This window comes from Anolis carolinensis, chromosome 1 (assembly GCF_035594765.1).
Source record: "Anolis carolinensis isolate JA03-04 chromosome 1, rAnoCar3.1.pri, whole genome shotgun sequence".
NCBI lineage: Eukaryota > Metazoa > Chordata > Lepidosauria > Squamata > Dactyloidae > Anolis > Anolis carolinensis.
The window spans coordinates 114,611,067-114,629,118 of record NC_085841.1 but is presented as its reverse complement, the minus strand read 5'-3'; the positions used below and the strand labels follow the sequence as shown (position 1 = coordinate 114,629,118).

Here is an 18,052-nt window from a genome sequence, read left to right as displayed (position 1 = left end):
CGGATTACAATGAACACATATATGGCAAACATTCAATGCCAACAGACAAACAACATTCAGTTTTAGACAGAAACAGAGGCATTTTAACATCTTTCCAACTTCATGATTCCGGCGACTGGGGGAGCTGTTGCTTCACCGTCAATTGGTGGCTGTTCTTCCTCATTCTTTTCCTCGTGAGCAGTTTTATGGTGTTGTAGATTAGTTAAATTAGCCTCCCGCATAAAGCGTACCTAAATTTTCCCTACTTGACAGATGCAACTGTCTTTCGGGGCTGCTAGGTCAACAGCAAGCTGGGGCTATTTTTTTTTTTAATGGTCGGAGGCTTAACCCAACCCGGGCTTCGAACTCATGACCGCTCGGTCAGTAGTGATTTATAGCAGCTGGTTACTAGCCAGCTGCGCCACAGCCCGGCCCCCATACTGCCCGGCCCCCAAAATGTCCCCATACTGCCCAGAGCAGACGTGGGCAACAGCAAAAAGGCCAGGGGGCAATTTCTTTACTGTGCCCCCTCCCCAGCAGACCAGAGTAGCAGATGTCAATGCGCTTAATGTCACTTCTGGACACCGTTTGGTCGATTTCAGGGGTATTTTACTCCAACTTTTAGCACACCACCACACGTACGACGTCATAGGCATCACTGAAACCTGGTGGGATGACTCCCATCACTGGATTGTAGCCATTGCGGGCTATAACCTCTTTCACAGAAATAGAACAAAGGGGAGAGGAGGGGTAGTAGCTTTATATGTCAAAAACAGTTACGTTGCAGAAGAAATGCAAGACTGTAATCTGGGAAACCAGCTTGAAAGCATCTGGATAAGAATCAAGGGAACCAGGACTCAAAAAGATCTCGTCGTGGGTGTCTACTACAGACCTCCGAACCAGGATATAGAACTTGATGAAGCCTTTTGTCAACAGCTGACCAAACAGGCACAAAGAAGAGATGTAGTAGTCATGGGTGACTTCAACTATCCTGATATCTGCTGGAAAACAAACTCGGCCAAGAGCACAAAGTCCAACAAATTCCTCACTTGCCTTGCAGACAATTTTATGGTCCAGAAGGTAGAAGAGGCAACAAGGGGATCAGCAACTCTTGATCTAATTTTAACAAATGTGGAAGACCTGATCAATACAGTAGAAGTCGTTGGATCCTTAGGGGCAGGTGACCATGTGCTCCTGCAGTTTGTGATACAATGGAAGGCTGAAACTAAGACAAGTCAAACACGCATTCTGGACTTTAAGAGAGCTGACTTCCAAAAAATGAAGGAAATACTGAGCAGCATTCCATGGACGCCAATATTAAAAGACAAGGAAGTTAACGATGGATGGGAGTTTTTTTAAAGTGAAATACTCAAGGCACAAATGCAAACAGTGCCAACAAAGAAAAAAAATATGGCACATGCGAAGAAGCCAGAATGGATGTCCAAAGAACTTCTAACCGGGCTAAGATTCAAAAGTGACATGCACAAGAAGTGGAAAAGGGGAGAAATCACCAAAGAAGAATTCAAACGTATAGCCAACTCCTGTAGGGAAAAGGTTCGCAAGGCTAAAGCGCAAAATGAGCTCAGGCTTGCCAGGGACATTAAAAACAACAAAAAAGGCTTTTTTGCTTACGTTGGTAGAAAAAGGAAGAAAAAGGAGGCGATAGGGCCTCTGTGAGAAGAAGATGGGGTGATGGCGACAGGGGACAGGGAAAAGGCAGAACTGCTTAATGCCTTCTTTGCCTCGGTCTTCTCACAAAAAGAAAGCCATCTTCAACCTCAGCAACATGAAATGGACGAAGGATTTGGGGAAATCCAACTCCAAATAGGGAAACAAGTTGTCCAGGAACACCTGGCCACTCTAAACGAATTCAAGTCCCCAGGGCCGGATCAACTACATCCAAGAGTACTGAAGGAACTAGCGGAAGTTATTTCAGAACCACTGGCAATCATATTTGAGAGTTCTTGGAGAACGGGAGAAGTCCCAGCAGATTGGAGGAGGGCAAATGTGGTCCCTATCTTCAAGAAGGGAAAAAAGAATGACCCAAACAATTACCATCCGGTCAGCCTCACATCGATACCAGGCAAAATTCTGGAAAAGATCATTAAGGAAGTGGTCTGCAAACACTTAGAAACAGATGCAGTCATTGCTAATAGTCAACACCGATTTACCAAAAATAAGTCATGCCAGACTAATCTGATCTCTTTTTTCAACAGAGTTACGAGTTGGGTCGATACAGGGAATGCCGTGGATGTAGCGTACCTGGATTTCAGTAAGGCCTTCGACAAAGACCCCCACGACCTTCTGGCAAACAAACTAGTAAAATGTGGGCTAGACAAAACTACAGTTAGGTGGATCTGTAATTGGCTAAGCGAACAAACCCAAAGGGTGCTCACCAATGCGTCGTCTTCATCTTGGAAAGAAGTCACAAGTGGAGTGCCGCAGGGTTCTGTCCTGGGCCCGGTTCTGTTCAACATCTTTATTAATGACTTAGACGAAGGGTTAGAAGGCACGATCATCAAGTTTGCAGACGACACCAAACTGGGAGGGATAGCCAACACTCCAGAAGAAAGGAGCAGAATTCAAAACGATCTTAACAGACTAGAGAGATGGGCCGAAACTAACAAAATGAAGTTCAACAGGGACAAACGCAAGATACTTCACTTCCGCAGAAAAAATGGAATGCAAAGATACAGAATGGGGGACACCTGGCTAGACAGCAGTACATGTGAAAAAGATCTTGGAGTCCTTGTGGACAACAAGTTAAACATGAGCCAGCAATGTGATGCGGCTGCTAAGAAAGCCAACGGGATTCTGGCCTGCATCAATAGGGGAATAGCGTCTAGATCCAGGGAAGTCATGCTCCCCCTCTATTCTGCCTTGGTCAGACCACACCTGGAATACTGCGTCCAATTCTGGGCACCACAGTTGAAGGGAGATGTTGACAAGCTGGAAAGCGTCCAGAGGAGGTCAACTAAAATGATCAAAGGTCTGGAGAACAAGCCCTATGAGGAGAGGCTTAAAGAACTGGGCATGTTTAGCCTGCAGAAGAGAAGGCTGAGAGGAGACATGATAGCCATGTACAAATATGTGAGGGGAAGTCATAGGGAGGAGGGAGCAAGCTTGTTTTCTGCTGCCCTGCAGACTAGGACACGGAACAATGGCTTCAAACTACAGGAAAGGAGATTCCACCTGAACATTAGGAAGAACTTCCTCACAGTGAGGGCTGTTCAGCAGTGGAACTCTCTCCCCCGGACTGTGGTGGAGGCTCCTTCTTTGGAGGCTTTTAAACAGAGGCTGGATGGCCATCTGTCGGGGGTGCTATGAATGCGATTTCCTGCTTCTTGGCAGGGGTTTGGACTGGATGGCCCATGAGGTCTCTTCCAACTCTACTATTCTATGATTCTATGATTCTATGATTTTGAGGAGGGCTGGGAGGGTTAGGGAAGCATACACTTGTCTTTTTATGCAATTTTGGAATGGATTAGGAGTAAGAAAAAAAATCACCACAACACCACTCCCCAAAAAAACTGAGATAAAGAGGGGGTTGTGGGGGCATCCCACTCAACCCAAAGGAGTGTTTTGGGGATATTGGGAAAATGTGGGGATTTAGAGTAAAACATATTGGATATACAGCCTTCCTTTCCATGGTTGATCAACTCTGGTATGTACCTTTTTTGACATCGCCCAGAAAGAAGAAATGTCAAAATTTCATAGATCTATCCTGTCAGAAATTAACTGGAAAAAAATCATTCAGGTCAAGTGGGAAGCAACTAGATGTCAGCATAAAAATACAAACTCTATTCAAAAGAATCAGGGAAATGCTTGTATTGCAGGAAATTATTTGATTAGTATGCAGCATTACTACAAACTGAATCTGGGTTGCCAATTATGGGTGTTTGGGGTCAGCAGCTAGGGGGAACACAAAAACAAAAAATATGACATATATCAATTAAATTTGAAAAGGATGTTTAAAATATAGGTGGTATAACTAAAAACTACACTCAGTTCTTTCTGCATTATAAGTCCTTAACTGACACTAACTTTGGCTTTGAATGTCTTTGAGGAGTACTTATTTCAAGTTACATTTGTAACAATGGTCTGAACTTCTGGCACAAGCTAATACTATGAACTAAAATCTACTGAGCTTGAAGTTTGTTCTCTGTATAAGTTTCAAAGAATCAAATGTTGGAAAGATCTAAAAGATAATCTGTTCCACGCAGCAACTCGGATGCTTCTTTTGTGGCATCATATTGGAAAACATTTAGTAATGGCTGAGATTAATGTAAAAAGAATCCAAAAGCATCTTTAAAGAATCAAAGACCTTAGAGGTAGTTATCTATCATATTCAAAAATATAATATCAAACTTTCATAAACAGAACATATGCTGGTAACCATACAAATTATATTTAAACTAGCGAAAAAATTGTCAAGAACAAATCCACTCCCTGTATTAACAGAAAAATAAATTCCTAGTGAGTTGTTTTCATGTGCTATTTTTATATTATTGTCTTTAAAAATTGATATAAAAAGGACAGCCTGAATCTGCATTTTAGCCCAATGAGATATCCAGAAGAGAAAGAGAATAAATCTTGCATTTGTTTTCACAAATAATCATCAGTTTACTGTGCCTCAAATATTATGGACAACAGGATGCCATAAAAGATGATCTGTTAATTTCATAAATATCACATGGTAATAAAATGTATTTTTAAAGATAAATTTGCTTTAAACTGTACACACTAAAATATTTTATCCAAACAGTAATTGAGAAACGGCAAAACTGAAGCCCATTTACTATTTAAAATAGTTTAACTTTTTTCAAAAAAATACAATTTCAAAAAGAACATTTTTTAAATGACACAAATGCACAGTAGTTTCATAAATACCTGAGTCAGCAGAATAACTATCTGTTTTTATTTGTGTTGTTACATAAACAACAAATATCAATTAAATGTGAAAAATGAAACAAAAGAAAAGAAAAATCTACAATTACTCCACAATGTACACTAGGGCCCCCTGGTGGCGCAGTAGGTTAAACCACTGAGCTGCTGAACTTGCTGACCGAAAGGTTGGCAGTTCAAATCTGGGGAGTAGGTTGAGCTCCAGCTGTTAGGCCCAGCTTCTGCCAACCTAGCAGTTCGAAAACATGCAAATGTGGGTAGATCAATGGCTACCTCTCTGGCGGGAAGGTAACAGCTCTCCATGCAGTTATGCCGGCCACATGACCTTGGAGGTGTCTATGGACAATGCCAGCTCTTCAGCTTAGAAATGGAGATGAGCACCAACCCCCACGACTAGACTAAATGTCAGGGGAAACCTTTACCTTTACCTTTAGTGCAATCTAAGCTAACTTGTAAGGCATTACACACACAACCCTCTACCCAACCGACCCCAAAAAATCAACATGTGACTGCAGAGTCAGGTTTTTTTTCCCCTGAGTTGGTTTTTGGAGGTGGTCCTAATTTATAAAAATGACATCTACACATTTAAAATAGGAAATCTCATAGGGCAATATAAAATATAAAGTAGAAGACCTCAACATCAGTGATTTCATGAAATTACCAACACTGAACTGGAACGGTTTAGTTCCACAGGCCATTAATCAATCCCTCTACTGTGAGCTTTTGGAGAGGAATGAGAACTGCAGCAGAGAATGGAATAAATTCTGTTGCAATGGCACTGCATCGCAACTTTGCCTTTACGCCATAGTAACTATCAGTATACTATCTAGAAACCTAGTACAGTAGACTCTCAGTTAACTGGCACCCATAAGGATTGGTAGATACTGAATAAATGTAGTTTCTGGTTGCTTGGGAGTTACTATTAAAAATAGGCTATATCCCATATAATATTCAAATACAGTAATTAAAAGCAAATAAAGACAAACTTAATTTAATGTAACACAGTTTTACCTTATAATAAAAACTGATTTTACCAGAGTTTAAAAAATATTTCAATTTATATTTAAAGTGTTATTTCTTCAATAACACTTTCAATATTAATTTAAAGAGTTCTGGTTGTGTCGCACCTCAGAATAGTTCACCTTTCTATTGACACCAAGTCACACACAGAAGATAGTCTTTTGTAATTTTATTGAGCAAAAGCAAATATATAAATCAAAGCAGGCAGATATAAAGTTCCCAACGTAGTTGTAAAAGAGTCAGTAAAATCAAATAGTCCATAAGCAAAAGAAGAGTCGGTAAATCCAATAATCCATAGGCAAAACAAGAGTCAGTAAATCCAAAAGAACAAAGTCCCATAGGTTATAAAGATCCAGGAACAGGAGAATCTCTAAGGCAGGGAAGCATGGACATCTACTCAGATGAAGCGAGAATTTGCTTTGACAAAGATCTGTCTCTAAAGACACAGTTTTAAAAGCAACCCAAAAATGCATTTCACTTTCTTTCAGATGCCTCTCGCTTTCCAGCCAATCTCAAACTACGACGAGGTTGAGACATTCCTTTCCATTGCAAGCGATCTGCTCAATGTGTTGTCGAAGGCTTTCATGGCCGGGATCACAGGGTTGTTGTATGTGTTTCGGGCTGTATGTTCCATGTTCCAGAGAATACTTCTGGAAGATGGACATACAGCTCGAAAAACATACAACAACCCTGATCTGCTCTAGATAGTGATGGCACTCCTTCAAGGCCTTCAAGGCCAGCCACCTCATTATCTTGCACCTGAACTGGGGCCTGAGACATCTCCGGCTCATTATTTCCCATGGGAATGTCATCCTGGCTGTTATCTATGACCGGCTGGTTCAAGAGTTCATCCTTAAGCTGCATTTCTCGAGCCTCTGAATCAGCCTGTATAATTCCCATCCCCATGCCATCATCCTGAAATTCATCCTGCATCCCATCATCTGGCTCTTGCGTCTGAAACCCAGAATCCCCTTCTTCATCTTCACTCTGGCTCTGCAGGCTATGCTGTTGCTGAGTCACAACAGGTTGCTTGAGGTCCAGTTAACTGAGTGTCTACTGTATCTGCAGTTCTGCAATTCCCTTTCCCTTGTCAATTTTTGCTTGAGAAAAACTCAGTGCGTGCTGGATATTGATATGTAACTAGCCTCCTTTCCCCGCGTCTCTCTCATTCATTATATATATGCAAATATAGGTATTTGGAGAACCAAAAGAATGCAAAATTGGGCGAGGGGGGGTGTTTCTGGTCTCAAACATTTCAAATAAGGCAGTCTCGGTCTATATACTGCCGGTGTGGGTCTTAAGCTTGTGTCTGCATGAGAGTGTTTCTCATACAGTCAAAAACATTATGATTTATTTCAACAATTGTGTTTTCTGTGTTCATTTTCACTTTAATTCTCATGTGACAAAAGCAAAGATACATCTCTATAAGAAACATGGGATACAGAAGTCTGTAGCTCTCTTCAGGATAGCATATATTCACAATTTGGCTGCTGGAAGGATGGTGGGAGCTTTCATCCAAAAGACTGCAAGATCTTCAAAGGCTAACCACTTGGTGCTCCTGCTGAAACTACTTCAGGCACAGACAGCAAGAAAGACAACCTTGGACTACAGCACAGTAGGAGAGCAGCCCTCTCCAAAACCCAAATGCTCAAAACCTGCCTGCAAAGTACACAGGGGATCTCAACAGGCATCCCCCCCACCCCCACCCCCCGGTTACATTTCGTTTGGGATGCTCCCCAAGGAGACACAAGAAGAATTCAAAGGTTTATTCTCCCCTGCTCCATCATCAAAGGAATATATTAACGATTACATTAACCTGCCTTCCAACAGAGTGCTTGTAAAATCTTCCTACACAATGATTTTAATGTAATATTCTCACAATCAAGTGCATTATGAAGATAAACTAAGTGAGGCAGATGACATATATGCAGAATGGGAGGCCAGAGATAACTTAAGCAAAGCCAAGAGTTTGGTTTTTAAAAAAAATCTTTTCTGCCAATTAAGACAGAAAAACCAAATGTACTTTAACTTATACACTTGTGTACGCAGTGTGATTTGATCATTCTTGGCAGCATAATATCAATACCAGACCTTTTTAATTTGATTTTATTAAACCAAAGCACCTGTTACCTTACTATATCTGGTATTCCTACACAAAGTGTTCAGATTAGAGTACCCCCACCACTACCACAAAAAAGACCTTGATCACTGAAAGGATTCATGGTTCCATAGACATTATTCTATAGGGTGGCATAAAAAAATAACAACACACATGCTCCTTTTTCGAACAGTGTGTGTTTCTAGATACTTGGATTTCAGATTTCAAAGCGCTCTCTCTTTTTGCATTAAGGAAGCGACTGAATTGTTTCAAAAGCCCATTGTAAGAAATGATTATAGATAGGAAATAGGTAAATTAATTCATCACAGAGTGACCAAATTATCAAGCCAGACTTTGATTTTAAAGGCCAGAATGCACCAGATTAACTTGTCTGGCCTCCTGTAAAGAACAAGCAATTACATTTCTTCGTGTCATTTAATATCTGAGCCATCCAATTTGCATGTCTGTGAAAAAAATATATTTCCTCAATTGAAGCTTTACTCATTACTTCCTGTCTTGGCACATTTACAAACTCACACAAAATAGCAGTCTCCTTCACCCACTTCCCTGGGTTTCTCTAGCTTCCATGTATATGGCTTCCTTCCTTTACAGAGGCCAAAAGAGCAAAGACTCTCTTGCAGAAAGATATATGAAAGTTTTATTTTCTAATAAAAAATCAACCCATCTATCACCACTCTAGCAAAGAGATCTGTTTCACTGCACAGAGAATTAAGAGTCATTGCAAGGTTGCATCCATTTCCTTCCAGGAAGAACGCGACAGCAATTGGAAGACCCATTTGGCTCACTAAGGGGGCCCATAAAATGAGCAGCTGCAGGAAAATTGTTTTCCTTTCTGTTTGTGCAAGAACACAAATTCATGGAAATTGCCCTATGAGGAAAGGGGGTCATTCCATCTCCTGCTTCTCCCATCTTTTGAGCTGTATGTATAAGGTCAGTCTCCATCAGATATTTTCACTGATTGATAATCCCAACCAGTGGCAATAGCCCATTTTGTACATACTCCAGGAGTTTAGATTAACATTTCTGGCTTTTTGTACAAGCAAGCAAAACAACATCTCTTCTCTAGTTAGGACAATTCAGAAGCAGACAACCTTCAAGTTGGACTATAAAAAGGAGAAAAGAGCAGAGAGGGGGGAATGTAGCAGCACCTTTATGACTAACTGGGTTTTATTTTAGCATAAGCTCCATGTATAATAAAACCACTCTTTCAGGAGCAAGACATTCAGGCCTCAGGATTTAAAGTATATTTAGGCAATTGTGGGAGTAGAATGAAGTGTAATAGGAGCCAGAATGATGTGAATCATGTCCCTTTCCCTAACTTTTCAAAGAATAATGTGATAGCAGTTTTTCAGATCTTTACAGTGGTCAGTTAGTATTGAAGTGTGAAAGGGATAGATCTGCTTAACAAAAGCCAGTTACCTTGGGTTCAAAACCTTCTAAGGAGATTCCTTTAGTTACATGTGCAGTAAGGAGAGAAGACTTGCATTAATATATATAGTGTGCCATCAAGTCATGCATCTACTCATTGATTAGAATTCACCTGTTTCTCTTTCTAGTCATTCTTTGTAATTTACTTGCTCAAGGACTGCAAGGTCCATACCGTATACACAGAGAAACTAAGATGTCCTATAACTGGTGTTTGGGTAAGTCACTTCTAATGTCCAATTTGTGTCCATCGATCTGCTTTCATAGTAACTGTTTGTGCAATGTAGAGGACAGGGGCATTGCTGACATAAGACGGATAAGACGGCACTGGAATGCAAGTGCCACAAACCCTTATCAGTCAGATTGGTTGGAGAGAATAGAAGATGTAACTCAAACCAGTTGTCCTCAGCAGGACAGTTCCTTCCAATTCCTGTGTCAGTAGAGAAATGAACACATTTTCCAAAGGTCAGTCAGAACTCATGTAAGTTGCACTAGAGCTGTATTTTAGAACTGTGTGTGAAACAAGTTATATTGCACAGTGAATTTTGTTTGCCATGTGCCACTTTATGAAATGCTGTCTGAACAGGGGACATAAATAGGATTAACATATCAAGGAAACTTATGGACATTTCCACCAACACTATTTTGTAAGCCTCTAAGAGACTGTTCAGGCTTTTCAGAATTAGTAGATTCCTCATACTTGTCAGAATGTGTAAATTACTCAGCATTTATTTAAGTGCTAACAGAATCAACATCTCAGGATTAATCATAGGTTCACTGTAAATGGGATATGGTAGCTGAGTGCTGAGGCTGTTAGTAAGTTTGTAGCAACCCTGTGTTGAGTTGATGAGGGTTAGAGGTTGGTGGATGAAGAGAAAAAGATTGTACATACTGTAAATTCTGTGCTAGTATTTGTACTATTACTGTAACCTAAGAAAGAAAAGCCTTCGGGTTGGAACAAACAGCTTTGTAGGTTGTTGTATGTCTTTCGGGCTTTGGAACAAACAGCTTTGTGTTTGAATGTTGTTTTTGTTCCTGAGGAGACCACTTCACTGCAAGAACGTATTTGATTCCCTAACAGGAGTGAAGAGTCCCTTCTGCTATACAACAGGGAATATCATACCAATTTGAACCTCTGACAACACTGTTGGCTGCACTACTTTAGTATCACATAGGAAGGCGTCCATCTGAAACGACCTCAATGGCAAAAGACCCCCCCGCCCCCTTCACTTAATAAGTCACCATGTCTCATTGATCATCACTGTTAAATACCTCATCACTCTGGCTAAAAAAAAGTTTCATCTTGCCAAGACAAACATTTTAGCTAAACTATTTTTGTAATTAAACTTCTATAATTAGCATAAAGACAGTTTGCTGGCTTTTTTAAAAAAATCTTTACAAGCTTGGCTACTGTTAATGGTCTTTTTCAGATAAAGACTTGCTTCTGCTTCTGCTGATAACATGATGTCCGGAACTGTCCTTGAACTGGAAAGCACAATGCTGCTCAGTAAATTCTCTTCACTGAATCCAACTGCATTTAAAACAACCTAAAGTCTCTCGACTTCAAGCATTACAAGTCACAAACAAGGCTAATATGTTTCACTAATGACTGATGGGTGGTTGTCCTATCTGCACAGGTCTTCCTTTCTTCCTAAAACAAGCATCCTACTAAAGATCTGGAATATTCTACCTTGTTTTAAGTGCAATACAACTCTCTTATCCATGGATTCAATATCCACAGTTTCACATACCCAGACTCCAAAATGAATCATGGAAGTGTTTGTGAACCTCTCTGGGTCCTCAAGTGCAATTCTATGGTATGCTTCTGGACCACATACAGTCAAAATATAAGGTTTGCTATTACCTATGAGTTCAGATATTCTCAAGGGGCTTCAATGCATATCCCCATTTATACAGGGGTCATACTGTATCTTTGCTGGCACACATAAAATACGTTGTTGAAGGCTTTCATGGCTGGAATCACTGGGTTGCTGTGAGTTTTCCTGTCCTGTATGGCCATGTTCCAGAAGCATTCTCTCCTGACATTTCACCCACATATATGGCAGGTATCCTCAGAGGTTGTGAGGTCTCTTGGAAACTAGGCAAGTGAGGTTTATATTATCTGTGGAATGTTTAGGGTGGGAGAAAGAACTCTTGTCTGCCTGAGGCAAGTGTGAATATTGCAAATTGCTAATCAAGGTGGCCAATTTGCAAAATTCACACTTGCCTCGGGCAGACAAGAGTTCTTTCTTCCACCTTAGACATTTATTTATTTATTTATTTATTTTACAGCATTTATATTCCGCCCTTCTCACCCCGAAGGGGACTCAGGGCGGATCACATTACACATATAGGCAAACATTCAATGCCTTTTAACATAGAACAAAGACAAGACAAACATAGGCTCCGAGTGGGCCTCGAACTCATGACCTCCTGGTCAGAGTGATTCATTGCAGTGATTCATTGCAGCTGCTCTCCAGCCTGCGCCACAGCCCGAGCCCACAGACATTCCACAGATAATATAAACCTCACTTGCCTAGTTTCCAAGAGACCTCACAACCTCTGAGGATGTTTGCCATAGATGTGGGCGAATCCTCAGGAGGGAATGCTTCTGGAACATGGCCATACAGCACGGAAAACTCACAGCAACACATAAAATACCTTCTTAATTTACAATCAAACCAGCCATTATATATATTTTTAAAAGTAATTAAATTGCTCTGCTGGAAAGAATGCAAGTGGATTTTGTACAATTAGCAGAAACACAAATGATATGCAAGTTTGGAGGTATATATTATGATTTACCAAGGCATTACATATACAAGACTTGCTCCTGCCTCATTGTGTTCTCAAACCACCCATTTTCCCTGTCCTTACTAGAATGCTACAATGGAAGGATGTGCTAGTAAATTAAGCACACATTCCTATTTTGTCCCAAACTAGGTAAGTATAGTTATCAGGTTTGCAATAAATCAACACTGGAAATTATAGTCTGACATTGGTTAGACATAAAATTTTGCATCCTTCCTAGATGTGTTGTCCTTTGCTGTACAAATATAAGTTAGCTGAAATACTGTCTTAAGCAATATAAACTTGCAGTTTTTCATTCTGCCTATTAGATTATTCCAAAATAGGTTGCTTTTTCTTCCTAGCACCATTCTCACAGCTTTCACAGCTTTGTAGCTGGAGGAAATTCAGCAAACAAAACTCCCCTGTAAACACTTGGAAAAAACTCACTTGCTAATTAGGAGAATGGGGAGGTTATGTGTAATTGTTTTAAGAAAGCACAGAATTATATGGCCATATCTGACTACTAATTTAAGTGTGCAAGACTACAAACTAAATTGGTTATGCCTCATTGTTTCTACAATAAACTCCAGTTTGATTGTGTTATCTAACATTGCATTACTGAAAGTTAAGTGTACCATTAGGATTACTTGATTTTGAGGAATCATTTTTTTCAACTACTGATGTTTATATGAAGGATGCGATCACATCAGAATATTTAGTGAAATTTGTAATTAGGTACTTTTTGTGGTGAATTGCCCTCTGAGCCTACAGTTGGATATTCATGCAGGTTACCCATTGACACTTGGGTGGAGTTCCCAACACTTTGTGATTCAAAAGATCAAATGAATTTATTTCTCAATGGGCATGTTATGCAAGCAACCAATGCTTTAAAAATCAAGTTCTTTACTCTTGCTTGCAAATCCTCCTCATTAAACATGTCTACCTGTCCTAACAAGTTTGGGTAATACATCTGAAAGAAAACTCAGGAAACCTAAACATAAAAAGAATCTAGTCTAGTTTGTACTAGCCAAATTACAATTAAAAATCCACATATCTTACACAGTCACAATCAATTAATGATATGGAAACCCATTACATATTTCAAAGTCTGTTCATGCATATGATACATTAATTTTTCCCCTCAAGTGATCTTTTCTGTCTGCCAGTAGCAATCTATGATTATTAAACCTGGTCTCATAGTACCAATATAGCATAAATACAATATGATTTGTCTAAAACTAATCAAAACAAAGGATACTTACATTGAATTTTATTATGTCATATATCAAGTATCGAGGGACAACTTGGTCATTTACTTTGTCGATGATCATTTCCTGAAAATATAACAAATAGAGCCTTAATGTTTATTTAACACTTAAGAAATGTCAACTAACTTTCGTTAAAACATTTTTACATTAAATTATATTTGTTTCCCAATATGTTTTCATGCTTTCACAGGGAGAGGAAGCTTCTGGTACTCCACCAATGACATTTATAATTTACAATTTTGTAAATACACTAGCTTATCTAGATGCTATGGTTCATTTTCTTCATAAAACCCATGACATAGAACCAATGGCAATATAATAGAAAGCTGTAAGATCTAGTACACTATTATACAGGTAATAAGACAAACAAAAACACCCCTGATGTTTAAAATTTATATCTGAATACCCAAGGATATGTCTGAAAGAGATACAATCCAAGACCCAGTTCAATGTTGTTATACAATTATCAGATGTTTTCCAAACTGAATGGGCACTTGTGGTGGGGGATAATGTCACTTCCACCCAAAAGTCTGAAAACAAATGGGAACATCCACAAAGCTGCCTTGATCACTTGGACAGAGGAGAACTCCGAAGTTAAATAACATGCAGTGATCTGTGAACATGTTTTTCAAGTCTGAGCTGTTGCCCTGTCTTTTAGGACTCAGAGGTGATACAATTAAGAAGATAGCACAAGACTCTTAGTCTGTTTTCTGAAATGTTGATATTCTTTCATTAGATAAGTGTAGTCTGGCTCATCAAGGAGAGATTGGCAGGGGAAAAAGAACATTGTCTGAGAACCTAAAGCAGGGGTCCCCAAACTTTTTAAGCAGAGGGCCGGTCCACAATCGTTCAGACTATTGAGGGGACGAATTATCATTTGAAAAAAATTACAAACAAATTCCTATGCATACTGCACATGTCTTATTTGTAGTGCAACAACAACAACGAAATAACAATACAATATTTAAAAATAAAAACAATTTTAACCAACATAAACCTATTAGGATTTCAAAGGAAAGTGTGGGCCTGCTACTGGCCAATGAGATAGTCAAGTTAATTAGGATTGTTGTTGTTGTTGTTGTTGTGTGCCTTCAAGTCATGTCAGACTTTGGTCGAGCCTAACTCTAAAATTAATTATTTATTTACTGCATTTATTTACTACATTTATATCCCACCCTTCTCACCCCGAAGGGGACTCAGAGCAGCTGTATGTACATACAATATATTATTAGCATAACACAATATTAGCATTATATATTACTATATTGAACTATATCACTATACTATTATATAATATGTAATATATAACATATAATTAATATTATTATATGGTATTACTATTAGTAAGGAGCCCCGGTGGCGAAGTGCGTTAAAGCGCTGAGCTGCTGAACTTGCAGACTGAAAGGTCCCAGGTTCAAACTCCGGTAGCGGCGGGAGCGCCCACTGTTAGCTCCAGCTCCTGCCAACCTAGCAGTTCGAAAACATGCCAAAGTGAGTAGATCAATAGGTACCGCTTCGGCGGGAAGGTAACGGCGCTCCACGCAGTCATGCTGGCCACATGACCTTGGCGATGTCTACGGACAACGCCGGCTCTTCGGCTTAGAAATGGAAATGAGCACCAACCCCCAGACATGACTGGACTTAACATCAGGGGAAACCTTTACTTTATTCCTATTAGTATTATATTGTATAACATAAGATTATTATCAATATTATATGTATATACAATATATTATATTATTAAAACTGATATAAAATATTATATTACAAAACTGAGGGCGGGGGCCAGATAAATGACCTTGGAGGGCCGCATCCGGTCCCCGGGCCTTAGTTTGGGGACCCCTGACCTAAAGGATCATCCCAGGACATTGGTGTCTCAAGACAAAGGTACAGCTAGGAATTAATTTCCCTCCACATTGGTCAGAGTAGTAGAGACTTCTTTGTAGCTTTCATTAGCATAAAATCAATAAGCAAACCCAAAGCCAGGCGCATTATTGAGCTCTGGGGCAATACTAGAAACAACAAAAATGCATCTTTGAGAGTTTATATCATAGTTGTGTTGCTATGGAAACTAAAAAAAGTAGATTTTCCCTGGAAAGCCTACTTGAGTTACTGTGTAAAGTCCTGAATAGCTGATGTAACATTCACAACTGACTAACATTTTTTCATGAGAAAATGAAAAGGGCACTTCTAAGCATGCGTTTTGGTTCAAGCATAATTTAATATGCCTGTCCATATGTTTAGTATAGTTGAAAATCATGCATCAAACCAGTAATAAAGAGCAAAAATAACCAGAGAAGGGGGGAAACAAGTCTATATTTCTGTCAATGAATATTTTGCAAAACTGCTGCAATGTCTTTTATAGCTTTAAACGTCTTTTCACATAACTGACTCCTACTACTCCTCCTTTCACTCCCTCATCTTCCTCCTCTTCACCTCCCCTTCTCCTCCTCTTTCTCCTCTTCCATCACTTTCTTCTTCCTCTTCTCCTCCTTCTCTTCCTCCTCTCCTCCTTCCCCTTCTGGTGATTTATTTTGAGTCCTATTTTCCACTCCACCCCATATTCCAAAATGGAAACACTGCACTATAGTCCTGAAAGAAAGACATTTTCTGATGCACGTAAACCATTATTCTTAGAGAAATGGAGTCACAAATCTAAAAAAAGAGATACTGAGCGTCTGCTGGAATGATAGTCATAGCACTAAGGGTAACGAAATCCAGAACCCTCCTCCTTAGTGTCCATTATAATCTAAATGCAACCTCTCCCAAATGTATTCATATTCAAAGGCATAGCTATGTTGGTTTGTATCAGTATACAAAGAGGATTTTAGCATCTTTAAAACTAACGCAGGGATAGAGTTTTGTAGTATATACATTCATAGACTCAGTCTACTTCATCAGATGCAACTGGTAACGAATCACATAAAGTGAAGGTTACTGCAGATTTTAAAAGGCGAATAGTGACTCATTTAACTAAATGAACTATCGGCTTGAAATATTCAAGAGATAAATCACTAGAACAAATGACCCGAAGCTACGAACTACCGCAATGGCAAAGCATCACAGAGAATAATTCTTAAACTCAGCAATGCTACAAAGGAGGCAGTTGCTCTTGTTGACCAGGGTCAGTATCAGTCTTTCTACCATCAGCACCTACCATTGCTCACATAACCTATGTATAACATCTTTTTAATGATATAGTAAGGCCATGGCAGAGTAGGAGAATAACCTTCTAAATGGAGCCCCCAGATGGCGTAGTGGACTAAGCGACTTGAAGGTTGGGTTGCTGACCTGAAAGCTGCCAGGTTCGAATTCCACCCGGGGAGAGTACGGATGAGCTCCCTCTATCAGCTCCAGCTCCATGCGGGGACATGAGAGAAGCCTCCCACAAGGATGGTAAAAACATCAAAACATCCGGGCATCCCCTGGGCAACGTCCTTTCAGATGGCCAATTCTCTCACCCCAGAAGCAACTCAAGTTGCTCCTGACACAAAAAGACCCCTTTTAAATAGGTTGCTTCCTGCAGAATCAGGGAAACTGGTGTTTCAGAGTTTGGATTTAAGTAGGCAAGTGACATAGTGCTTTTCAGTGAAGAGAAAAAAGGAAGGGGTAACAGAAGGAGCATAAAACCTCAAGTTTCAGACCTGAAATTCTTGGGCTGGTAGTCATCCAGCTCTACTGACAATTTTTCAATGAGCTATTTTACTTTCAGCTGGAATTTGATAGATGTTTCCACACAAATTCTGCTTTATATGAACCCAAACTGCCACCCCTAGCAGCTCAGGAAGCATCTTTACAGGGTGCTTCTTGTACATTTTCTTAATATCTTAAAATGAGCAAACCATCAAATGTGTTCATCTCTTACTTTAAGACTCATCTCGGATTCTGAAAGTACTGATGCAAAAAAGGAAGAATATGATTCTGGCAGATGCAGATTCTTACCCCATCCAATAGTGTATTTTCTAGGTGTGCACGTGGATCTTTACGAAATGGAAACTCCAGATTAGATACATGAAATACAGAGTTATCTCTGTCAATCATATACACTTCATTCTTGCCATCGATCAACATCATATACCTGTGCAAAAAGACACAGATTAATTCAAACACTATTTTTTTCTATAAAGGTTTGTATTAATTATTTATATAAAGTTAAAAAGCTATAGACTAGCTATAAATAGGGTATGCACTTGTTTGAAATCATAAGGAAGTATTAGATAGGCAAAGGGAGCCAGGATTCAAAGAATAAACAGTTCTGGGTTACTCACAACACAGACAAAGCTTTGAATTTGCGGATAGTACTACAAACCTGCATGGAGCACTAGCCAAAGAAATGGCAAAGAAAAAAAGGTCAGTGTGTGACTCTTTCTCCTTATTCAAAGAGTTACAACACCAAAGGCTAGAACATGAATCTGTATGTATAACCTGAACTAACAATATATCTCTCACCCGAAATTTGAAGAATCCAGACCTTGAGAAATGTGTTATACTAAACACAAAACAAACTTGGAACTTAAGAAATAAGTAACACACCTCAAAACCCTTT

At 39.5% G+C, this 18,052-nt stretch overlaps 1 protein-coding gene across 2 annotated transcripts in view; it reads right to left on the bottom strand.

Annotated features, from left to right (window-relative positions):
• The window catches only part of rngtt (RNA guanylyltransferase and 5'-phosphatase), a 271,599-nt gene that overhangs the window by 159,561 nt on the left and 93,986 nt on the right, over positions 1 to 18,052 (bottom strand). For both annotated transcript variants that reach the window (XM_062980844.1, XM_008119536.3), the window contains exons 9-10: positions 17,449 to 17,584; positions 13,501 to 13,572 (exon numbers count right to left, since the gene is read on the bottom strand). In XM_062980844.1, the coding sequence (XP_062836914.1) occupies positions 13,501 to 13,572; positions 17,449 to 17,584 (208 nt within the window). The remainder of the gene's footprint in view (positions 1 to 13,500; positions 13,573 to 17,448; positions 17,585 to 18,052) is intronic.